The sequence below is a fragment of the Phaeoacremonium minimum genome (genome assembly GCF_000392275.1).
Source record: "Phaeoacremonium minimum UCRPA7 unplaced genomic scaffold PA7_03_scaffold_350, whole genome shotgun sequence".
In the NCBI taxonomy this organism is placed as follows: Eukaryota; Fungi; Ascomycota; class Sordariomycetes; order Togniniales; family Togniniaceae; genus Phaeoacremonium; species Phaeoacremonium minimum.
The window spans coordinates 119433-145215 of record NW_006921254.1 but is presented as its reverse complement, the minus strand read 5'-3'; the positions used below and the strand labels follow the sequence as shown (position 1 = coordinate 145215).

The following is a 25783-nucleotide window of genomic DNA, read 5'->3' as shown; positions in this document are numbered from 1 at the left end:
GATCACGTTAACAGGATAGAGTCTAGGAATTTGTACCACTCCATTTGTAATAGCGTACTCAAAATCAGGCTGAACAGAGTCCCTCTCGGCACGAGCTTGGAATTTTTGGAAAATTCGCACAACAGATACCAAATTTGGCAAACTGGGGTCATTTACCTCACAAGTGGCGAAGTCCATGCTGAGTTCACTGCGAATACAGCGCGAGGTGCCAATTGTTTGAGCCCATCGGGGATCCTGGCAACGCACTTGCGACGACCGAGTCACCCAGAACAGTCCAACTTTGGATTTTGATAATCTCCTCACTATGTCTTGAAAGACTGCAAAAGATTCCTGGCCCATGTGGTCGAAGAATGGTGTGACAATGTCAATCAAGGCAATAACATCTCTATCTCCGCCAACAAATCCTTGCTCCAGTGTCGTGAGTGAGACATCGTATCCTTGAGAGGCAAGTAGGGCCTTGAGCTCCTCCTTGATCATTTTGGATGCTTCATCGTAGAGAAGGGTGATTGCTCTCTGTCGGTATAGATCAGTCTTTGGTCTAGCAACCATGAATGCAAGAAGGTGGTTTGGCGCTGGGCAGTCGAGGGCGAAGTCTTCTAATCCACCAAATCCAGCGCCCATGAGGGCGGCATCCCACTGTGAAGGTGATATATACGGTTCATTCGGTCGACCATCGTCCACGCCAAGCCACCAACCAGGCAAAATGCCCATGATAAAGTTGATCGGTTTTACCTCGCAACAAAGCTCTTCCATGTATAGTCTACCCTCTGGCTTCAGCAACGCTCGAACATTGCTTAGTGTTGATTTCAGACTGGGAGTTGCATGTAAGACATTTGCTGCAAGGATAAGGTCAAACGACTCCGCTTCAAATCCTTGATCAAGGGGGTTTTTAGAAATATCAAGTGTCTGGAAAATCATGTTTGGATATGCCTTGAAGCGTTCCTGCGCTGCAGTGAAGAAACCGCCCGAGATGTCTGTATAGGTGTAACTGGCGTACATCTTCGCTCCAGTGATTGGATTCTTGAGCCAGCTCAGGACCTTGCTGGTAGTGCCGCCAGTTCCAGCTCCAATCTCCAGGATTTTCATATTAGGCTTCGAATGGCTCAGAGCTTGAAACAAAAGTTTGCGGTCGGTTAGGTTGAGCATATTATACAGATCAACTAGGGCATTGTCGGGCATCAGCACCTCTAAAGGCTCGATCTCGCCTTTGAATATCGGCACAATTTGTTCTAGCACCTTCTGCATCGCAATTGCACAAGGAGCAAAAGAAGTGCCGGAAATCATTTGCGCCAAGGCCGTGGCATCTGAGTCCGGACTTGGTTTTGGCTGCTTTTCCATCCACTTATAGAATGCCTGGAGATGAGTATCTCTTGTTTTGACACCATCCAACTTCTGTAAAGCGGTTTGAATGTTGAAGAGATTCAGCTCCTGGAGTAGAGATAGAATTTCCTCTTGGTCTGCGTGGCTGCTTACTAGTTTGGACATTGCCATGCAGTCGACATCAGGTTGCCAAACAACGCGCGCACCAGCGTGAGGATCAGTAATCTGGTCGGCTTGGTCGGTATCCAGAGGGCTCAATTTGCCCGAGGTCATAGACATTACAAGTCTACCCGCTCCGTCAAAACCTTTGCCGCTACCACACACAAGATTCCGTTGTGTTTTAGTTGCATTCACATCTATTTTTATTTCATCACTGCAGTTGAAAATCTCGAGGAAGCCAATCGATGTCGGCACAGTCATGGTATCAAGTTGTTGAGCGACACCTTTCGATGAGGCAACACTGAAGAGTTGCAGGAAGAAATCTATCTTTGTTGGGTGTATTGGATAAAACTCTTCGTCGTCGGAGACAGTGTGCAGTGCCATGCCCTGGGCAGTATGCTCTGTAGTAGAACAGCTCACGCTATCCAGCCCTTGGAAACAGGGACCGTAATTGGCTCCAACACTCCGCAAGGCTTGATACCATTTCGAGACAATAACATTGCGATGAAGGTTGTCGCCATTTTGCGGTTCGTTACCAGACCCAGGGGTACTCAGGGAGCGGACATGGCCTGTGCAGTGTTTTGCCCAGGTTGAGCCGTTGTGGGAACTTATCGTAAACTCCCACCATGCACTTTCCAGGCTATCCGTGAGTCGTTCTTTTCGCAAGCTAGTGATTATCTCCACTGAGTTCGTCTCAGTTAAGATCATAGCCATATCGATGACTACGTCTCGTACAGCAAAGCCAGTAAATTCGCCGTTGCAGAGCTGTCGAGCTGCCTCGCCTGCCATTCCAATATAGCCTGCACAGGGAAAGATCGCATCGCCCTTTATATTGTGGTCTCGGAGCCATGAAACATGGTTTAGGCATAGAACATTTCGAAATACTGGTTCTCTCTCGCTGCTTTCGGGAACTTTAACACCAAGGAGTTCATGTTTGCGAAATTTCCGGAAACGCCACTCCTGGATTGTCCGAGATGCAAACAAATATGAGTGATCATGTTGCCATGGGTATGTAGGTAAATCTGGGACCACGCGAGCGATTCCTTTACGGTTCGTCAATCGGGCAAAATCTATTGAAAGACCATGCTGCCAAAGTTGACCAATTGCAGTCATGAAGGTCTGTCTTGCATCTTCTAGCCGTCTCAAGCATGACGTGTACTGGTACGAAATAGCCTTCTGAGCCAAAATCTGACGCAGTGGACCAGATAATGCTGCATGTGGCCCGACTTCGAGGATGGCGAGGCAATTTGCACTCTGAGTTTTGTGGTATGTGACAAGATTGGAAGTCGCCAAACCGAAAAGTACAGGCGATTCTAAGTTTAATCTCCAATAATCTGCATCCATGGAATCGTGCCGATCGACCTGCTTGCCGGTGACTGAAGAGAAAAAGATTGGACTGGATGCCGATACTTGTTCAACGGCTTGAATCTTGTTTTTCATTAGTCGCAAGTAATTCTCGCCGACTTCTTGCATATGATGTGAGTGGTAGGCTTTATCTACCTTAAGCGGCCGTACAAGCACATCCGGCTTTGTCTGCTTGATGGCTGCCAACACTTCTCCAACTTGCCTCTTATCACCAGAAATAGTCACACTCGATGGTGAATTCTCGCAAGCAATGACCACTCCTGGGACTAAAAATGGTTCGGTGTCTGCCCATCCCATACCCACGGCCCCCATTGAGCCTGGCCTTGTGGCTTGGGCCGACACTTGGCCACGATAATATGCCGCAATGATGGCGTCTTGCCGGCTTATCTTGCCTGCAGCATAAGCAGCAGCCATCTCACCCGATGAGTGACCGATTACGGCAAACGGTCGAACACCGAATGAGGTCAAGGCATCTACTAATGCTACCTGAATGGCTGTGCACAGTGGTTGGGCTATAGCCGCCTCGTATACACGGCTATCAGTGTCCGAACGCATCAACTCGTCGATTATACTCCATGATGGACCATCACTCAAGCTCTTAAGGACAGTGTTCATAAGATCAATCGATTTGGCGAACACTGGGCTGACTCCAAAGAGTTCGATGCCCATACGCGGCCATTGCGCGCCCTGACCTGTGAAGACCAACACTAAATCCACTGCTGAACCTTGTAGTTTGACGAAGGAAGATACATTGGGTTCGATTCCTTCGCCGAGAACGGAGAATGCTCGCTGTGGTAGATGGATTCTGCGACAAGCAAGGGTATATGCGACATCGGGAAGGGAATGAGGATTTTCATCGAGATACTTTCGGGTGTTTACTGCTTGTCTTCGCAGAGAATCGGTGCTGTTGGCGGAGAACAACACTAGATGTGCTAGGTGGCTCGATTCAGGTGCTGTACGAATACTTGGGTCGACTCTTTTGCCAAGAAAGCTTGCCGCAGACTCCAAAACAACGTGAGCATTAGCTCCGCCGATGCCAAAAGAGTTAATTGAAACTCGCTCCATCCGATCCGCTGGCCATGGCGTTAGCTCTAGAGGCACTCTTAAATTCTTCTCTTTGAAAGGTATCCCAGGATTTGGCTTGTTGAACTTGATATTTGGAGGTATATGCCGATGTTCCAATGCCAAGATACCTTTGATGAGAGAAGTGATACCCGATGCACCTTCGGAATGTCCGATGTTTGGCTTGCAAGCACCGATGAAGACGCCGGCATCTCCAAAGACGGTCCCTATTGTCTTCGTCTCGATCGGATCACCAGTAGCAGTCCCAGTTCCATGGCACTCTACAAATGCTGTCTCGGAAATGTTCGAAATTCCAGCAGCCTCATATGCCCTCCTAATCATTGCTTCGTGACTATCGAAACTCGGCATAGTCAGACTGGGGGTTTTACCATCGGCATTGCTTGATGTTCCTCGAATGATTGCGCGGATGGGATTTCCATCACGCAGAGCATCACTTAGTTTCTTGATATAAACTAAATTGACAGCTTCTGCACGGGCGTAGCCGTCTGCGTCAGCATCAAAAGTCCTGCAGGAACCAGTTGGGGACAACACCCCCTGCTCTGACATGCTGACGAAAGTACCAGGAGCCAAAATAAGGTTTGATCCTCCTACCAAAGCTGCAGAACATTCGCCGCTTTGGATAGAGAGGCAAGCCTGGTGAAGGCCAATCAGAGCTGACGAACATGCTGTGCGGATGGTCATGCTCGGACCCTGAAGGTCGTACTCATACGAAATCCGATTTGACAACAGGAACTCTCCGTATCCTGTTATTTTATACTGTCCAACGATCTCGTTGTCTTTGGCAAAACTTTCCAGCCAGTCCTCTCCAAACGCTCCAATATATGTACCAATTGGCTTGCCACGATAGTCAACCTCTCCAGCGCTATCAAGGCATTCTCGTGTCAACTCGAGGAGCAATCGTTGTTGTGGATCAACACGCTCTACTTCAGAGCGCGGCATACGAAAGAAACTTGTGTCAAGGGCTCCGACATCAACCGAATCGTCAAGAAAATAGCCATACTGCGTTTTCATGCGACCAGGTTTCCCGGATTTTGAGTAATAACTCGAAACATTGAACCGCGATTCCGGTACCAATCCCCGTGCATCCTGCTTATTGACAAGAAGATCCCAAAACTGAGACGGCGTTGCCACTCCACCCGGCAGTCTCAATGCAATTCCGCATACGGCAATAGGCTCTGTATTTCTAATATTCGCTGCAGTATCGGCGCCGTTGAGCTGTAGGTCGAATTTAACCTGAGAGGCAACTTTAATACACTGCAGGCACATACCAAAACCAAAAACTCACCTGAGATTCAGACGCTTCAGAGAAAGGCGACATGGTGTAGATATTCAGGGAACGATGGGCATGACTTTCAGGAAGGTTGTTCGGGCGTCAACAATTTGGAAATGTGGTTGTACTCAGACAATGACAGAAGATTCACCGCATAAAAAAGACAGCTTGCATTCAAGTGGTCTTACAGATCGTCACTGGCCGTCATAGATAGCTACAGGCTAAGGCAGTACACAAGACACTGTACGTCCGTATGGGTATCTACGCTTTGTAAAATACCTTCGAGATAAGCACACGCGGGGCATCAGCGCAGTAGATCTAATCCGAATGCAGTCTCTCGTGTCCATTGATGCTTTGGTTCCAATCCTTCTTAGTCAAGTGCTGATGTCGCAATCCACTCGGGTAGATCTGATAGGAGCTTATCGTATCAATGGTTCAAGAACGAAAGCTGAAAGTTTTAGTAGTTGGAAGAAAGTGAGTGCATGCAACTACAGGCATATCGCGGCCGCAGATAAGCGTTAAGCTCGATATAGGTGGCTGTAAAAGTTAGATTCACCTTAAATCCTACGTCTGCAAGGTGATGTCTGCAGGATCATGCTGCTGACGGATTCATAATGCATTTCAGCTCGGGAAATCTGACTCTAAATCGGCCTAATGGAATCATCTATCGCTGCACAAGCTGATTAACCTTGGCAGCACAGAGATGGACAAACATGTAATCCCCAATTGTGCTTCTCAATTACGGGCATGGATCTAGTCACCTACAAATAGTAACAAAACTTTCAAGGGTGTGTTTGTCTAATCGAGCCTATTTTTGTGCACATTCAAGGCAGAAAACGAATAAAGAATCTGTTCAAGCGGGACGAGTTCTGCAAAGTGGGCCGTTCTGAGTAGGCAATCCGTCGAGAGTCACCACATGCCAAGCCTCACTGCCAACTGTTGTTGGAGCCCAGAACAGACCCCATGGATCTACCTCCTTTTTGATCTCAAGAAGCCGCTTATAATTGGTCCCGAAAAAGCTCTGTTGCCAGTCTGGCTCTAGTACATCAGCTTCGTTAATATAGGCTCCAGCTCCAGGGGTCACCGCTCGAATCTTTTCCATGTAGCTATCAAGCAGCTGATGACGTTCCAGGAAATCCTGCGGCGATTGAGCTGTTATTGGGCCAGGCGCGTAGACGGTTGCATGCATTAGTGTCTGACGAAAAGCAGGATTAACCGCATTATTGCCCGGATAACCTGCGATCGCGATCGTTGGCGAGTAATTGATGCCGTTGAACGGAAGCCCTGCCTCAACCGCCTCACGTATGACGGAAACTGTAGTATTAAAAAGCGCTTTGTCATCCCAATTGGCTCGGGGAAATAGCCGTGACGCGAATAACGTGTTGAAGGGCACATCGCCTGCACCGTTTCCTATCGACGCATAGGGTATGGCAAATGCTGCTGGGTCACTTATATTGATCCCGATAGAGCGAAATGAAGATATGAGTGGGTTTATGAAGCCGCTTATGCCAGTGGCGTCCATCCCAGGCACAATAATACTGCTCGTTAGAAGATAGCTCTGGTTTCCCAGATTGGTGAGGTAACCAAATGAAAGACCGCCGGCATCGCATACCTTCTCCCCAAACACCAAGAACAAGCTGTAAGCTTGCCAAAAGGTCTCGATGTTACTAACATTGACAGGTGGTTCGGTCTGAAATACTCCGTTTGATGAGTCTCCTGGCTTCACAGGTCCTACGGACAGAGAGTAGGATGCGAAGCCACTATCTAATGAGCCAGGATAGGCTCTGAATATCGCCGAAGTCACAATCCCGTAGGTGCCTGAAGATTATGTCAGTGATATAAGTCTCGTTTGGAGTTGGGAACCGATAGCAAAGTGGGATGTTAACTTACTACCACCACCACCTCTTAAAGCAAAGAAAAGATCCTGATTTGTGTTCACGTCCGCTGTCAGTAAAGTGCCATTTGCAGTTATGACATTGATTGATAATGCTTGGTCAGAACCAAGTTCATAATAGGATGTTAGCCCCGAATGCCCACCACCAGCAAGCCATCCACCGGCAGCTCCAACAGAATAGTCTCCAGGGGCGACAAATGTTATGTTGTTCGCTACCATGGCGTTATAGCATTCAAAAGCCTCGACACCCGCCCCAATCTTTACAGCTAATCCATGATACTCTCCGATGCTATAATCAGACAATACTTCGAGGTCTTTAAGGTAATGAGTCCAGACGCTCAAAGATGCGCGACCAGTTGATCTTCCCACGAAATCATGTCCAGTATTCCTATCACCGAGTTAGTGTCCAGTGCTTCTTATGGCGCCACTGATAGCACTTTTCTAGCAACTGAGTCTTCGATTACTTTATGTTCAACCGGATATTCTTGTTTCTTGCGAAGTTGATGGCCAATTGAATGTCCTTCACCGTTGTAGCATTAACTACGTAAAACGGGTATCCTCCTCTGTTGCAATTATCTTCAGGATTTAGAGTCGCTGGGCAGGTGTCTCCTTCAGCCCATTGAGTAAGAACTGCGAGAGGATCGTTTAGATAAAAACGAGTGGTGTTTACTGGCCCCAAAAGAAAATTGCACTGAGTCTCGTTGTAATGTGGTCCTGAGTAGCACACGGATTCCGCAGGGAAAGGGTGTAGCAGACGGCCCCCTAGAGATTGATTGAAGCGTGCCCATTCATGGAATGTCGGCCAACCGTCATCACCAGGCTCTAATTTGCATGGAGGGCCAGCATAGACATTTGGGACTGAAGATGAGTTGCCAAAGGCAATGCCAGGTAAGCTAGTGGCGACATCTTCTTCAAGTTGAATCTCCTCAAAGGGGAAGTTGATAGTAACGCTTCCGGCCACTAAGGTAAGAACCGATAAAAAAATCAGAGCAGTGACCATGGCGACGAGCTTCAAAAAGTTGTGTTGTACGTGAAGGATGCCGTGCCAGGGCCAGGCCCAACGTCGCAACGCGTGAAACTTTATAAGCAGATCTTTAAATAGCCTCGGATTCTATCTACGACTTTTTTCGGGTTCAAAGAGTGTTGGAGAATTTTATGTGTCAGCAAGATGTACGGTACCAAACTTCTCGAAGCAGTGCCATGCACAATCCGCATTTGAGGGTTGTAGGAGTGGGTGGGTAAGCATGCGACCTGCATTCACTACATACTATAACAATGCGCTCTCTATAAGTCACAGAACCAAGAAGTTGAACAACGAATTGACTTCAATGAGACTCTTACCCCTCACTTATCAGATATTACCATGCACTGCAAGGTGTGAGCAATAAAAGTGCTTGCAGCCAACATCGATGCAAGCCCGGCAAGCCCACCGCAAATGAAGACGTCGGGAATCCTGGTTCAAGTGAACTGTTGCCAGGCACTATCGGCTGGGTATCCTGGTAGACCTGGGGAAGCGGAGAGGTGGTCTGGGTAGGATTGCGCCGTTAGGCACCCAGATTCGTACCTCATTCGTTGCCATAAGCGTCCACTGCATTCTCATTCTAATATTGCAACGATGACCGGGAAACTGGCAAGGGTTGCATAGAGGAATCACACACACAATAGATTCCTGGTATTCGGGTAAAGTCTTACGTACAAATGGCTTTCCACTCCAGCTTCTATCTGCCGGCTCTACTCTCTGGCCAGGGTCATAAACGTTAATCCCTCAGCAGCCGCAGTACTAAATGATGAGAGTTATGACACTATTGGTGTCTCAAAGCCTCTATTCATTACTAAAGATCTACCAGCTTTGTGAAGGTAGTCACCTCCCTTTGAAGAGGCAATGATACCCTTGCTGATCTAACATTTGTTATCCAGATGCCATGTGCAATTCGGCTTCACCCTCCATGCCAGCATTCTTATGAGAACAAAAGTCGAGATGAAAAAGATTAGCGCAACCTTGATTGAATCTTAGATATTTTCTCAAGAAGATTCTCCAACAGTAACGTTCATGATCGTGCATCCGCTACTCGAGGCTGTATTTGTACCATCGAGAACGCCACTCAGCCAAGCAAGAGCTCTCGGCTGACCATTTGTCATCTCACCAACGTGATCTCCAATGGTATTGCGCTCATAGTGAATGTTTGTGTGAACGCCACAATACCTAGCGACGAGGTTGTCGGTCAGCTCGATTCGAGCGACTTGATCGTGGATAGCGTGATACATGAACAGTCGCATCTTAGGCACTCCATGGTAGCTCATATAGAAATTGTCATCAAGAACCCGCTGAATGACCGGAGCACCCAGCACAGCTCGTCCATTGATAAAATAATCCCACATGTCTTGGCCTGCGAAAGTCGCAAAACCTTCGTATGCGCCCATCTTTGCCGCACTCATATAAGTGGTCCTGTTGTACTCTCCTTCAGGCTTGAGCTGACTTATTAGGTATTTATGTGCATCCGGAAACTGCTGTGTGACTCCAATGGATGCCAGAGCGATCATACCAGCAAAAGGAGTGCCGTTGACCGAGTCCCAGACATTGGTGATGTTTGGAGGCGTTCCACCAAGCGCGGTACCGCTGAAGCTGAGCTCTGGAGCGTACTGCTCTTGTAACTCAGCAGCCCATTCACTGGCCAATGCACCGCCGGAGTATCCCCACATGGCATACCGTGCGTTGCTTGAAAGCCCAAAGCCTGTGGAGAGGACTGCACGCACGGAGTCTAAAGTTGCAAGACCTTGACCAAGAGTGGCACCATCCGCGGCTAACGGTCCCTCATGATCCGGGACGCTCACGTATAATCCCAGTCCGAGTGCTTCGCCAACATCACCGGAGGGCTCAAAATAGAAGTCGTAGCTAGGACTATGATCGAGGTCAGGTGAGTTGTAGGGATACTGATAAGACAGCAGTGATTTGCCCGCTGAATGCTCTGGAATGTAAAGGGTGGTAACTGCCCATGAAGGCTGGAACAGAGCATTGGTCGTACGGTATAGGATATGGTAGGCCGCCGAGCAGTTTCCAATCACAGACGTCAGATTACCCGGCACGCTGCGGATACGCAGGACAGTTCCCGGCTTCATGGTCTCAAATGCTGGGGGAGCCGTGTAGAACGGGTCCTGAGATGGAGGTAATGGTCCAGTTGAATTAGTGAGACATCTGCGCTCAACGGCTCGAGATAAAGTTGGCTTTGATGAAGACATAGCGAAGAGGCTCCCAAGGGCCAACAAAGTTTTGAACAATTTTGCCATGGCTGGGAAGCTGAAGAGTGACGGATGACACGATGCCGACTGCAGGGTGAACATTGGTGATATGGCTTATTATATAGTCACATTTTGAAGAATTGGCCGGTTTCGGACTGACATCGTTTCCTACTCCGAAGTCATCATCAAGGCTTGAAGCTAGAGACTGGAGTTGAATCCTGAAGCGAAATCAGGTTAGTTCGGGGGCGTAGACAAACCGCGTGGAGACAAAATCAAAGCACAATATGAAGCTAACCATACGTCGGAACTATTTCAACAGCAGTGGCTCTAGCACCAAATAGTTCGAAAGATGCCATGACGTAGATTTCATCAATCTCATGTCAAAAGCCGCCGGAAAACTAGTTGGACCGGGCCAAAAGGGGGATGACATTCTATTCTGGTCTCCGTTAAGTCCGGATGCCGGGTGCCCACCTACGCTAACCACCTTTCGCTTTCAGTAGACGCTTTGCCCTGTTGCGCATTGGGAGAAAGTGTGATTGGCCAAACTATACCACCGGTCAAATTTGTAAGTCGTTGGCGGAACATATCGCGAACCTGATGACTAGTGAGCTCAAACGTGAATGATATTGTGGATTAACGATGAAATGCGGCGGAAGGATGAACCACATGTCCGCCATGGTCGACGCTGTGGTCACCTATATAAGAACAACGCAAGAGCTACTCATCTTAAGTCCATATACAACACAAATTCAAACTCCTTCATGATCTCACAACTTCTGAGTATCCTATCCTCCATTTTCGAATCCGCATCTTAACGCAAACATGTGTGTCTTTGTTACCGGCACATCAGGCTTCATTGGCCAAGCCGTTGTCAATGAGCTCATCCAAGCTGGCCACAGGGTCGTAGGTCTGGCTCAATCCGATAAATCAGCCCAACTTATTTAAGTGCCCTAAGATCAAACGGTTGGTTTAAGGACGGACAAGTATATTTCGATTTGGTGGAACCACCAACCAGTCCCTCTACATAGTACATTCTTGTGCCCGTTTGAACACCTCCCTAGGGTATACCAACAGCGCCAGGATGCCATCATTATCCGAACAGAATGTCTCCAGATAAATGCAAATAGCGAAGCCCTCCACAATAGAGCGCTTGCGTTGCCACCAAGACGCCGACATGGTCATCTTTGCATACCAATAGCACAGCAGCAGCAATGCACGCGGCTCCTTCTTCTCCAGGAGACATTTATATCTGGCATCGATCTGGCCGACAAAGCTGAGGAATCGATAAACAGTGCTTTCATCCACATTCTCGTAAAATATTTGTGCAAGAATGGAGGCGGCGACATGATAAGGGTTGTCGGCTTGTGTTGAGTTGTATGACAGGGCGAAGACTGAGAAGAAGAAAGGAGGTGAAGACCCCCAAAGGATCGGCGCTTGTCCTGAGGGCACATTGGGGTAAGTCATCTCGGTGACTAAGGGATGGATGACACTTTCTTTCCTGGCTGGATCTGTGATTTCCCATATGACCTGCTTGCCATGGCCCATCTTGAGCCAGTCTAGGTCCATTAGCCCAGTACCTTTCATTGGCCAAACTTCGTAGAATTTCGATGTCTCAATATTAGCAAATGCTGCAGTACCAAGCAGCGTAGAGGCTGCCCACAGAGCGTCGCGGCCCGTTGATGACAGGGTTTCGTGGGCTCTGGACAGCAATTAGTTGAAGAGAGCTGTGCCGTGGTACCAATGGAAAGCAAGAGCCGAGCGATGGGCTGGGGCAGAGTTTAGACGGTCATGATGCAAACCCATCGACGTGTGAACAAAATCGGCACTAGAGAAATGTCTCCCAAATATTATAGGGATAGAACCTCTCATCTTTGGAAAATGCACAGGATCTACTCAAGAGCCCAAGTCTATTGCTCACATGGAATATGACCGAGTCCTTTCATTTCGGCCTCATGTAATGAAGGTACCCCAAGCACAGCGTATGGACAAGGGATTTCGATTTCTAGCGGCTCGAGGAAAATTGGGTGCTACTTAGCTCACTACCCGCCGCTACAGCCTCGACCGTTGTCGTCACTTCTTTCCCCGCAATCCTTCCATCCTTCGCTCCTGCTAACTAACCAACCCTTCTGATCTGGATACTTCACCATGATTACGTTGCCTCGCTCCCCTTTCCCTTTGGGCAGGAACCGTGGCGTTTTCACGAGCCGCGGCAGGATCATCAGATTATATGCTAGCATATCTTTCCTAATTTCCGATCTTTGCATACCTTTTAGGCCAAAGACTACCCTGCAGCCACAGCTTTAGCTTCAGTGAAATCTGAATTGCGGACTAATTGACATGACGCCGCCTGCTATCGGACGCCTGTTCGGCAGCGGTGGGAAGACAAAGCCGAAGGCAAAATCGACGCGAGCCTTGCGGCGCCAAAACCCAGCGCGTCCGTGTCCGATAGCGATGCTCTCGGAGGACATCGTCTTGAACATCTTCGATTTCGTGCAGGCAGCCAGCCCGCGAAGTGCAGCGGACCTCGCCCTGGTGCACCCGCGCTTCTACCGCCAGGCTCGATATGTGCAGCACCGACGCGTGGCCATCGACCTGGACAATAAGCATGAGGTGGCAGCGAAACGTCTCAACCTCATTGAAAAGGATGAAGGCTTTCTTCCCGCTATTCACGAGCTTCGCGTGCTTAGTCGCTACGGCAAACCAGACGCGCAGTGTCTTCAGCGGCTGGCGGCCATGGTCCCCGGAATGACGGGCCTCCGCTCTGTGCACTGGGAGTATACCCCTATTCCGGCCGCGCTGCTTGAGAGCCTAACAAGGCTGCCTTTCCCTGTGCGGCTTCACGTTGTTGTACGAGACAAGAAGAGCCGCGACCCGGCGGCCAGACAGCTTCTCGCCCGACTTACTGGTTGTGGCGTTTTAGCATCGGTCACACTAGAGGCAGCCTATCTGGGCGCCGCCGACTGCCTTGAGCTGTCCCGGCCGCTCAAGCAGCTCTTGCTCACGAGCCCCAATCTCGTCGATTTGTCACTCGATCTGCACCTCCCTCGGCAAGGCTGTGTCGGCTACGCTGCGCCGGTCGAGTATCCAGGTCTCGGCTTTTCCAGCAGCGAGCGCCCGCTGCGCCCGTTGGAGTCTCTGACCATACATGAATACCCCTGGGGAGAGGAGGAAGTGCAAGGCCGCTTCGCTTTCCACTCCCAGGGCTACCCAGGCACGGGCCATGAGATTGACTATTGGGCTGCGAACTTCAACTGGTCGACGCTAAAGCGATTAGAGGTCACCTCGCCATCTACCCAGGTCCTCTTTGCCATTACATTGGCCCCAATGCTGACGGCGCTTCGGGAGGTGCGCTTCACGTCCGCCCGCGACTCACGCGGCAACTCGCTCGAGACGTTCTTTAACAGTGTACCGTCAATCTTAGAGGATATCAGCGTGCCTAGCTTAGACTCCATCGGCGTGGTGGCCCTTGCCCGTCACGCGCCGAGCTTGCGCAGGCTCACAGTGCACCAGCCCGAGGCGTCGTCCGCGAGTGCGTGGGAAGAGCATCTCCTCCCGGAGGGGGCGCTGGGTGAACTTCATAAGAAAGCCCCTCACCTTGAGGAGCTGGGCCTCGATATGCTGCGGGTCGGCGGCGACTGGCCGCGTGGCCAGCTCGATGCATTGGCACGATTCTGTCATCTCCGCGTATTGGAGCTGTGGTTTGGATTCGGTGACTGGAAGTTCTCCGGCCCGCCGCAACCTGCCCTCACCGCATCGGCGGCAGCGCAGCTGTTCACCGACCTACGCCACTCTATCCCGACTCTGCAGCGATTGCGCGTACACTCGGGCTGCCCGCCGCCTCCGGGAATTGGGATGCTAGCCGACTCTGCGTTCTACCCTGAGGACAACAGCGCGAGCTTCGATTGTCGCATCCCCGAGCGAGACGACGATGCTGCGGCTGGGGAAGTCGCCGTCACTAGCTTTAGGCTTAGCCCACGGCTGAATGCGCGGATGCAGAGGATTCTTAAGGGCATTGAAAAAAGGGAAGATGTCCAAGGGAACTTGATCGCGCTACAAGTCGCTCTCGATGGACCGATGCAATATGCGGATTGGGGACGATGGAGAAAGGAATGGCCCATCCCGAACTTTCCTGCACTTATGGATGCGGCCGAAGGGAGGAACCAAGACAACAATTCAACTTCACGAGGTCGCTTGTACAGATTGTTGCGTCGGTGAAAAGAGATGCTTTCTTGTGTGGAAAGGAGCAACTCGCTTGTTCTGTTTTGCTAGTCTGTTCTAAAACATGTACTGGAGCTCCTCTGTTCTCTAATTCCTACACTTAAATGTAGAATCCCCTAGCTGCCATCGTCACCTACCGGCTTTCTTTCCTCGTCACGGAGACCAACCTAAGTGGCTAGCAAAGTCCATCTGCATGGCACCAGCAGCTGACATAGGTGGGCCCACCAAGGCTCCTGCGGCGCGTCTCTGAGCAATTGTTAGGCGTGGCCTATCGAGGCCGAGGCTACGCTTCTTGCTTGGAGGAGCGGAGGCGCCGGGCGGCTTGGGCGCTCCCCAGCGAGTGCCACTGGACATGCTCATCTCGGCAAAGATGCGGTAGCCGTCTGGATTGACGAGAGCCTGGCTCTGGGCTTTTTCGGCCAGTAACCCACAGCGGTTGAAGCCGTAGGCGGCCTTGTCATCTCCAAAAAGGTCCTCGTTCTTCTGGTCCTGGTACGTGTTCGTGTCGATGGCGTGGATCATCTCGTGCAGCAGTGTGCCCGACGCGGAGCGGTACTGATCGGGATCCGGGAAGTCAGCGGACGGCACGTTGGCCGAGAAGCTCAGGGCGAGCGTGCCCTTGTAGCCGTTGGATTGGAGCAGCGCCGCGCAGAACAGCACGCCGATGGCTCTCCCCGTAGGCATCGTCCCCAGGCCGGCGCCTGCTGGGTAGACGAAGCCGTTGAAAGTCTGGCCTAGGGTGGGCGGATTCGCGGTGGTGGAACAAGGTCGCTCGTTAGGTGGTTCTACAGTCGCGATCAGGGTCAGCTCGCTGGTCATATGTTCACAAGTTCCATTGCCACTCGTACGTACGCCCTGATAAGACTATGACATCCTGGGTCCCGGGAATGCTGTAGTACCAAGCATTGGCGACTGTTGAAACGACACACACAGCGTCAGCAGCGCGGGCTAGAACGGTCTAGGCATGTCTTCAGAACTTTCGTCTGCTACTTACAGCTGCCTATAGTTCCCTGCTGGGCCGTCTGTCCGCCGCATATTAAGTAGCCGTTGTTGGTCTGTAGAAGAGCCTTTGCATTATTATATACGGCTGTTGCACCTTCCAAGGTTAGCGTTCGGACTGCTTCAGAGCACTATGCAACACACAAAAACGCCCAAATAAGAAGAACAAGAAAGGAAGAAGAAACGAACGCGTGACGGTATTGGTGAGGGTGGTCTTGGACGATGAAGGCAGTACTCCACCCCAATTGACACTGATACCAAACATCCACTTCGCATTGTTGGCAAGATTAGCGGGCATCGTTAGAGCCTTGATGGTGCTTGCGCTTGTTAGGGTGTTGATGGTGCTCTCAGCGTTGCTGGCAAGGAGCGCCGCATTGTCCCAGATGTTGTCGAGAGTCTGGCCACTTATGGTGACGCCAGCGCACTCGATCTGCTCCCAAGTCACCACCGCGCAAGCATGCCGCATGCCGAGAGCAAGCAAGGCGAGGAGGGCCGCCCTCCAGCTGAGATATGTGCTAGTCTGCATGGTTGATTGTGAGAGGCGAGTAGATATACCGACAGTTACTTTTTCCTATATATTCTTCTCCTGCTTCTTGGTCTTACGATGCCATGCACTTCAAGTTGAAGCGCATACACTCTAGAAAGAAAGACTATGCTGTCGTTTATGCAGAGTTCCTGGTATAAGAGACGACCCCCGACTTAGCGCATGAGCTGCTTGGGTTTCTAGAGCTTGGAAACACCATTATTCGGTCTCGCGCACCGGCTCGTGGTGTCGGCGTAGCTTAATGGTAAGGCGGACTCTTCGGGTCGCGCTCGGTGCAATGAGTGCGAAGGATTGAGGCGCTATGCCCGGAGAGAACAAACAAATATTTCATGTTCTACAGTAATGGTCCAGCATGCATCTTCATTGCTGTTGCATCACAATCCTGAATCCTGCCTTAGCCCCCAGCGCCCATGACCCCACCAGAAAAAGCTTATCAAGGTATAAGCTCATCAAGTTCATGTAGGCCGGACCCCTGCCAAGCGATGATGGCTCGCGGGGAGGGGGCATGCAAACAGCCCACCACCCGGTGCACGGCTAAGATCCCGAGGTTCCAAGGGTTCCTTTCTAGGATCAGGTCGTCAGACACTATTGACGGGGTTAGTTCCTGATGAGGGTAACGCGATTTCAGTTCCTCTAGGCTCCCTTCATCTCCCAATACGACTCCATCCTCAAAGCCGCTGCTCCGTTCATCCCGCGTGGCAGCAGAGGCCGGCAAGTGGCACAGCAATTCTGTGATCATACAATACACCATTAGTAGCTTCCAAAGGTATGGGGTTCCTCCGGATCCTCCGAATCCTACACTTCAACTCAGCTTACAGCGATCTAACAGATTTGAGCTTCAACATGTCGACCTGGTGTTGCATTGCAAATCCTTCGGGATATGATATATTGCTGTACAAGCGTGGAGCTTCCCACCATCACCGTATCGAGATACAAGAACCGTGTGGCACGAGGGACAAGCTTTACGATGGAGCCCAGGCACCGCGGATCGAGAGGCAAGTGAGCATGGATGCTTGACCTAATGCATCCCTTCCCATGGGTCGGCCAAGAGAGTAAAGCGGGACAGCCTTGAGGAACGCAACGCTCTCGAGAGGTCTCCAGCTGAACTCATGTCGTCAAAAGATAAGAGGCAATAAGGACGGCCTATGCGAATTCTACGCCTCCACTGACTTGATCCTCGGCGAAGCACGCCGAAATGTTCATCATGATGAGTTCAATCGTGAGATACGCCGTTCTGCTTGTGAGTTGCTACCTCGCTGGCGTGAGCGCTGTGCAATGGCCGGCCGACTGGCCCGACATCAACCCGGGTCCAGCTGCTCGTCCTCCAGGGGGACCGCGGGTGAGTAGGGTCGAGATTGAAGCCTTGTGTCATTTTACCTCAGCCAGCTGATCCACGTATCTCAGCCGGTGCCGTTCTATATGAAGGATAACAGAGGAAATCGATTCGGCGTGGCCCCTGATAAGGGAACTCTGAACGGCCCCGTCACGACGGAGGCCAACTTGTCAGACATCATCAGGCATAAGCCCAAAAGTCCCGGAGCCCATCTACCCAGATCGGCGTCTGACTCGTTTTGGGTCGACAACCTGTCACAGCTGGGCGAGATGCCGTTGGCTCCATCCGGATACACCTTCTTCCGCAATGTTAAGGACTTCGGCGCCACGGGCGACGGCTCGACGGATGATACGATGGCTATGTATGTGTGATCATTTATACCGTACAAGCTATGCACGAATATGTGTAAAGGCATCAATGTTAACGCCTCTCATTCTCTAGCAACAATGCCATCTCCTCTGGTAACCGCTGTGGCAGCCAATGCGGCTCGACAACAACTCTTGGCGCCATCATCTATTTTCCAGCTGGCATATATGTCATCAGCACTCCTATCATCCAGTACTTTTATACACAGTTTATTGGTGATCCTGGAAGTATCCCCATTATACGCGGTAGTAAAAACTTTACGGGGATTGCGCTCATCGACACGGATGTCTACATCCCGGGTGGCAACGGAGCGGAGTGGTATATCAACCAAAACAACTTCTTTCGCTCCATTCGTAACTTCAACCTGGATTTAACTTTTATGAACGCCACCAATTATGACAGTGGCCAGCAGTACTTCCCCACCGGTATCCATTGGCAAGTAGCCCAGGCGACCTCGCTCCAAAACATCGGTATCAACATGCCCACCAGCACGGACACGCAACCAGCCACAGCAGTAGGCATCTTCATGGAGAATGGGTCTGGCGGCATGATCTCGGACGTTGTCTTCTATGGTGGCAACATCGGTTTCGTAGCCGGATCGCAGCAATTCACCGCCCGAGGGCTTACTTTCACCAACTGTCTGACGGCAGTCAACATGCTCTGGAACTGGGGATTCACATGGTCACAGATCGCAATCACCAATGTCTATGTGGGCTTCAATGTCAGCTCCAATGGGGGCTCTACTGGTCAGGGTACTGGATCTATAGCTGTCATCGACTCGGTCTTCAACCATGCCGAGTGGGGTATCACAACCCATACCGGTGGCGACCCGCCAGCCATCATCTTAACAAACATATACTGCGAGAACAGCCCGCTTATGGTACAGGTTTCAGGCGGCGCGACCACCCTGACCGTGGGTGACACGGAAACTATCGACTTCTGGGCCTCGGGCTACCGCTATATTGCCGCCAATGGCTCCGGCAGCGATGTGACGGGCTATCTGAGCACGGCACCAGTGCGGCCGCCCAGTCTACTCGATCCAGCCGGCGAGTACTTCTGGCAGGATCCGCCGCTATATTCGTCACTCACTGCCTCGTCCTTTGTGGTAGCCACAGAGTCCGGGGTCTCGAACGATGGTACGGGGGACCAGACAGCGGCTATCAACACCCTGCTCCGTGGCCACGTCGGTACGCCTATCTTCTTCCCGGCCGGCGTCTATCAAGTACAGGGTACGGTGCAGGTGCCTGTCGGGTCAATCATTGTCGGATCAGCTTGGTCTCAAATTAGAGGGACGGGCAGCTATTTTCAGGACGTGGACAACCCGCAAGTCATGGTTCGGGTAGGCAATCAGGGAGAGTCAGGCAATATCCAAATCTCGGATATGCTCTTTACAGTCAAAGGGCCGACGGCCGGGGCCATCCTCATGGAGTGGAATGTGCACGAGTCTACACAAGGTTCTGGTACGTCTGGGCTGTTCCTTCCCGTTCACTATTGATGTCACATCACTGACAACTGGTGTTCCTCCCTCTAGCCGCCATGGTAAGTCTCGCGTTCAGTGCCTTGTTTCACGTGGCGATAGGTGAATGAATGGCTGACTCCAACAGTGGAACTCACACTTCCGCGTCGGTGGTGCTGCAGGGAGCGACCTACAACTAGCGGACTGCCCGACCGGAAGCGGCGTCAACAAGAACTGCATAGCTGCCTCGTTGCTTCTCCATCTCACGCCAAAGTCGTCGGGCTATTTCGAGAATGTTTGGGCATGGGTCGCTGATCATGACCTCGACAATCCTCTCGACGCGGATATTAGTGAGGGCACGTCAGGCGTGCCAGAGAACGTACAGACCGACATCTCCGTGTATGTTGCACGTGGCGTGCTCATCGAGTCCCAGGGACCATGCTGGTTCTACGGCACGGCGTCAGAACACGCGACCCTATACCAGTATGAGCTAAGCGAAGCCAACGACATCTACTTTGGCCATGTGCAAACTGAGACCCCCTACTACCAGCCCGTACCAGTGGCGCCAAACCCTTTTACACCAGGCCTATTCCCGTCAGACCCTGACTTTAGCAACTGCACAGCCAGCAGTTGCGAAGAGGCCTGGGCCATGCGCGTAGTCGAGTCTTCCAACGTCATGATCTATTCGGCTGGCTTCTACAGCTGGTTTAGCAACTATGACCAGGGCTGTCTACCGACCGAGTCGTGCCAGCAGCGCATCTTCTCGGTCGAGGACTCTGATCTGATCTGGGTCTTCAACCTGTTCACCAAGGGCACGGTGGACATCGCCAATACACTCCAGGGACCCTCCATCGTGACCAATGCAAGCACACAAAGCGGTTATACATCCGAGATCAACATCTGGCTGCCGTTCTCCGAGTCGGGTGGCGGCGGCAGCGACAGCTTTGGCAACGGCAACATCGTCTACGTAGACCCGACCATCTGGGGAAATCCAACGGAGACCATCGGGTGCTTGCCGCCCTGCACCATTCTCTTCCCACCGCTAGACCTGCCCACGCCGATCACCGTGAGCTGGCCCCCTTACGCCACGGGCATCTATTCACTCAGTGGCAGTTCGACCGTGACCATTACCACCACCATCACCATTCCACCCTTCACAATCGGCTCCATCCCCTTCTGGCCTGTAACCATTGAGCCCAACGACCCGACCACAGGCGCCATCTCACCTGTGCAGAGCGTTATGCCCCCATCAACCACCCTCGTGCTGCCGCCTGGCGAGGCGCCCATCACCGTAACCGACGGCACCGCAACCGCGGGATCAACGGCTAGCACCTCGTATGCCTTTGGATACATTACCTACTCGCCGCTTCCCCCCATTTTCGTCACGACGAGCTCGACCATCACCATCCAGCCCATGCCTACAATCAGCGTGCCCATCCCACCGGGAGACTCGCCCACACCGACAACGTGGACGTCACACACGGTGCCCTACACGCGCAGCAGCACCGGCGTCTTGCCGCACTGCACGTCAAATTGCGGTACCGGCAACTGTTACTTTGGCTGCAACGGTGGGTGTGGACTCTTCGGATGCAACGGCGGCTGTGGTATCTTCGGCTGCGGAGGTGGGGGCTGCGGCCTGTTTGGGTGCGGTGGTGGTGGATGGAATCTGGGTGGATGTGGCCCGGCCGGGTGTGGCTGTTTCCTGGGCTGCAGCGGAGGAGGAGGAGGCGGAGGGGGCGGCGGTGGTTGCAACGGCCCAACATGCAACAATGAGCCTGGTGATGAATGTGAGGGAGACGACTGCGAGTGCGAGCCCACCAAGACGGTCACATCTTGCCGTGTGGTATGCACGGCGACGGTCGAACCAACGACCACGATTACAGGATCATGCACAACCTCAACTTGCGAGGTGACGAGCTGCGGCCGGGATACCACCGTTACTTCGACGACTACCACCACGCCGGCGGAAGAGATTGTGCTTTCGACTGGAGCCGTCGACCCGGTGTGGTCCGAAGACACGACCGAGGCGTTTGCGACCGCCTTCTTCAGCGACTTTGTCAGCTGGTGGGACGCCGAGAACGCCGCCGCGGAGACGACGACGACGACGACGACGACGACTTCGCCGGCGTGCGCGCCGACGGTCACGCCCTGGCCGACCAATACACTCATCAACGAGGGCAGCGGCTACTGCTTCACCACCAACAACGCGCCGAACTGCAACAGCCCGCCCTACAAGCTGTTCGCCCAGACGGCCGCCGAGAGCGTGGTCAGCACCTTCTGCGACGCGCAGCTGACGCTCCAGCCCAGCGCCACGCCGCTCAGCCGGAGCTACGTCGACGGGAGCACGACGGTCTATGCCGTGGCGGCCTGGGCCGACGACCAGTCCGGCTGCGGCGACGAGGGGGCGCTCGACTTCTCTGATTTCGGGTGCGACGATGGCTGGGACCCCGACTTCTTCTGCGTGGACGAGGAAGGCAGCGAGGACACGAGCTACGGCGGGGGATACGTCCTCAAGACTAATAACGATGAGGGATGTATCTTGCTCTCGTTGTATGCGCACTGAGTTGGATCCTGCAGGGGAAGCCCGGCCGGCAGGTAAGAGTCAAGTGTAAGTGGAGAGAGAGCTAGCATAATTTAGATGTGAATGTAATTATGGATGTGAAACGTGCATACAAATGCTCCCGTCAAAAGACAACCGAAGAAGTGCATGGTGAAATATTTCTTTACATGTAGCAAGTCAAGTTACCTGGTTCTATCTCCGTGGTTTCTGAAGCCCACCAGAAATAGTGGTCTGAGAGGATCATCCTGTCCAAACTGAGGTGCTTGTGGGTATTGTATCTCTCTTCTCTTCTCTGGTTCCTGCTTTTGATGGTGGAAGCTGGTTCTCTTTGCATGTGTGCTTTCTCTACAAACACAAAACCTAACTCCAGAGCATTCCGAACCTGATTTAGCGCCGCTCCAAAAACCAGCGCAATTCTAAGCATGTAGTCCCTTTTTGGGCGAAACAGGCATCGCATAGATCTTGATGTACTCTGATCTGGGAGTCATTGATGTGGGGCATCGTCAATGACCTGATTGCGCCATTGAGATGCAGTCGCATCGCACGGCTTGAGAATTGATTAGCAACCGTTGAGCGTGAGTGGACGACATTTTGTTGGGGACTTCAGGGTCCTCACAGCCCAGCAAGGCGGGGCGGGCAGAGGGGCTGAGGGGCTGAGGGGTCAGTATTAGTGTTAGTGCCAGGCACACAATCCCGGCTATAGGCGGCCCGCCAAGCCAGTGGATGGGGGGTCGTGGTGAGCTGTCCCGAGAGAATGCGTCATCTCGATCAGCTAATTCTAACTTGTTGACTGTATCTTGATCTGGCAGAAGTGAGAATCATCCAAGTGTCCGGGAACAGCTTGCAACTTCTGCTGTAGATCACGCAAACACCCCTCCCTGATCGAGAGTTACAACCCGTCAGGACGATGAGGATCAGGGCTCCGTCACGGGCTCTCAGAGCTATACCAATATCACTGCGGGGGAGGGGAAGAAAGGATCCTCGGCACATGATCGCTCTGCGGTGCATGTCCACAATCGTCGACCACCAGCCAAACATCCCCTTGACGCCCTCACAACCTCCGCCGCCTCCTAAATCAGTCGGCGGCGACGCTCATCGCTCAATCGAAGATGAGCGAAGACGAGCTGCGAAACAGATCTTCAGGGCTGCCGTGGCGGCCACTGCTCCGAGACATGACTACACAAAGGAGGAGATTGCGGCTATTTATTACCAGCCGTTGATGGAGTTGACGTTTCAATCTGTAAGTCTATTTTGGGGATTATTTACAGTGAGAGTCATCTGATCAACTAGGCAAATGTCCATCGACGCTTTCACAATCCGGCCGAGGTCCAGCTATGTACCTTGATGAATATCAAAACCGGAGGATGCACCGAAGACTGCTCCTACTGTGCCCAGTCTACACGCTATCAAAAGGGCACCGGCCTAGAGGCCAAACGCGTTGAGAGCGTCGAGAGTGTGCTGGCCGCAGCTCGCGTCGCAAAGGACAATGGCAGCACCCGCTTCTGCATGGGAGCCGCCTGGCGCGACATGAGGGGGCGGAAGAACAGCTTGAAGAATATCAAAGAGATGGTGCGCGGCGTGCGAGAGATGGGCATGGAATGCTGTGTGACGCTCGGCATGATCGACGAACACCAGGCCAAGGAGCTGAAGGATGCTGGTCTGACTGCCTACAACCACAACGTCGACACCAGCCGCGAATTCTATCCGTCTGTGATCTCCACGCGCACATATGACGAGCGCTTGAAGACACTGAGCCATGTTCGCGATGCGGGCATCAATGTATGCTCAGGCGGCATCTTGGGTCTCGGAGAATCGTCCGAGGACCGCATCGGTCTGCTGCACACCGTGTCAACACTGCCCTCTCATCCCGAGAGCTTCCCTGTCAATGCTTTGGTCCCTATCAAGGGAACGCCCCTGGGAGATCGGGCCCCCATCGAGTTCACCAGCATGCTGAGGACCATCGCGACGGCGCGTATCCTGATGCCAGCCACCATCATCCGCATAGCGGCCGGACGGAAGACCATGTCGGAGGAGAAGCAGGCCTTGTGTTTCATGGCAGGTGCCAATGCGATTTTCACCGGCGAGAAGATGCTGACGACGGAGTGCAATGGTTGGGACGAGGATAGCGCCATGTTCGGGCGTTGGGGGCTCGAGCCGATGAAGAGCTTCGAGAAATCACCGCAGCCAACTCCGGGCGAATTCACGGGGCCATGATGATGACTATACACATATCAACAACAATATGCCCTTGGTCATAATAGGAGAGGGGTCTGGTGAAGCCTAAAACTTTTTGGAGCTATGGTTAATAGTTGTCAAAACTAAACCAACTGGTATATTTGAAATATGAATCGCTTTTGATAGAAGTATACACCATTTATCACCATCCCATGACCAATGCCCAACCGTCGATATTCAATGCAGCTCCAAGTCTCGTACAATTTTCGTAGGACGTGAACAGCGGACGTTGCCCCACAGACCAGACACTCCTAGCACCTCCTCCACTGGTATTTGAGGTTCTCAGAGTCGACGTCGAATGTGCCGCCGTCAGCTCCAATGAGAGCTACACGGAAGTTGACATTTAGTATGCCAGGATTACCATCTCCTCCAATGCACTTTGACCACACTGGGTTATCAACTGTTCGATGGATGGTCAAGGGCACGGTGATCGTTCCTGGGGTAGTGTTCGTGACATGGTCTTCGACAGTGCGCTACTTCTATCAGTCTGAGTCCATCATTTGTAGACATCCGTCAACTTACTGTATCAGAGGCATCATCCGACCAGTATATTTGCCAGTAGTAGTTGAAGCGCGACCCGGCTGGGAGCACAACCTTGCCATTGACATTCAGCTCTGACACGCTAACTTGCCAGCCGGCGGAGGCGCCACTGCCTTGATAATGCACTTCGCAGTTTTGTGTCGAATCTTTGCCAGGCCCATCAGCAATGAATTGTGAAAAGGTAAATGTCGCGTCAGTCCAGCCTCCAACACGCTTCACTGAATTGCTGCCTTGTGTGCAGCCATTTCCTGAATATCGGAACGCTGTCAGGGCTGGAAGACTGGCGGGCGTGTCTCGAACAGCAACCGGGCCGCAGTTGGCCAAAGGCAGCAGAGCCGCGAGAATAAGCGTTTTGAAATAGCCCATGATAAGTTAAGATTGATATATGCTTATAAATTTGGAAGGAATGCCAAGCTTTGATGATGGGTCTTGAAGTGCGGAAATCCCGTGTCTGGGGGTGCCATACCAGCTCTTCTTATAGACGAAAAGTAACACGATTCCCTATCTTGCTGATCCGTTTTGATCACATGGCGTAAGGGTGGTGCTGTGTTTGCCACATTGAGCGTAGCTATTGTGTTGTTGTGGGAGGGCATCGTATTTATCCATATTAACAACCGCATTTCCAGGGACTTGGATTTTGATCAACTTCAGACGCAAGCAGCGTCTATTTTTGGCCGTGGGTCTAGAATCTTACCAGGGAGCCGACTCCAGAATGATCAATTGAGTTTAATGGAGATGCTACCTTAATCACTCTCTTCTGGGCCGGTTTGCGCTAGAGCTTGAACGATGTCATAACCCGACAACAGGCACAGAGGTGAGTCGCCGTAGGTGGAAAGAGGACTAATCTAAATATATGAGACATAGGTTCTCGCCACCCGCTCCGACCAATGTGTCCTGCTTCACTGGCCCCTTTTCAATTTCGCGTCTCGAATGGACTAGAGCGTCATTGAGTGCCGCTCAACGGCTCCAGGCGGCCTAGGCCACTCCAACGGTGTGGACGGCGACAAGTTTCCGCCTTTGATTGAGGCCTACGGGCCGATGCTACCTGTCCTTATAAGGAGAATACTATTATAAACTCTAATGTAGTATTCAACGGGTCGTCAAAAGCTTACTTGCTGTGGATTGTGAACTCATGGTTCGAGGCTCACTTCCACGAGTTCCATTGGAACCCCCGCAGTTTTGGCTCTTCAGTAACACTTGTAGC

At 51.9% G+C, this 25783-nt stretch overlaps 4 protein-coding genes across 4 annotated transcripts; 3 read left to right on the top strand and 1 right to left on the bottom strand.

Annotated features, from left to right (window-relative positions):
- Positions 1-9113: 9113 nt before the first annotated feature.
- On the bottom strand, positions 9114-10208 carry UCRPA7_4547 (putative lipase 1 precursor protein; the record flags this gene model as incomplete). The annotated part of the gene is made up of 1 exon (XM_007917099.1): positions 9114-10208. One exon carries the CDS (start codon positions 10206-10208, stop codon positions 9114-9116), a length of 1095 nt encoding a protein of 364 aa, XP_007915290.1.
- A 2571-nt stretch (positions 10209-12779) lies between these two features.
- Positions 12780-14543, top strand: UCRPA7_4546 (hypothetical protein; the record flags this gene model as incomplete). Its single annotated transcript, XM_007917098.1, has 1 exon — positions 12780-14543. One exon carries the CDS (start codon positions 12780-12782, stop codon positions 14541-14543), a length of 1764 nt encoding a protein of 587 aa, XP_007915289.1.
- A 2965-nt stretch (positions 14544-17508) lies between these two features.
- UCRPA7_4544 (putative glucan -beta-glucosidase protein) lies at positions 17509-21807 on the top strand (the record flags this gene model as incomplete). The annotated part of the gene is made up of 5 exons (XM_007917097.1): positions 17509-17783; positions 17864-19010; positions 19098-19248; positions 19320-19327; positions 19393-21807. 5 exons carry the CDS (start codon positions 17509-17511, stop codon positions 21805-21807), a joined length of 3996 nt encoding a protein of 1331 aa, XP_007915288.1.
- Positions 21808-22792: 985 nt separating this feature from the next.
- UCRPA7_4543 (putative biotin synthase protein) lies at positions 22793-24018 on the top strand (the record flags this gene model as incomplete). The annotated part of the gene is made up of 2 exons (XM_007917096.1): positions 22793-23044; positions 23095-24018. 2 exons carry the CDS (start codon positions 22793-22795, stop codon positions 24016-24018), a joined length of 1176 nt encoding a protein of 391 aa, XP_007915287.1.
- Between the last annotated feature and the right edge of the window lie 1765 nt (positions 24019-25783).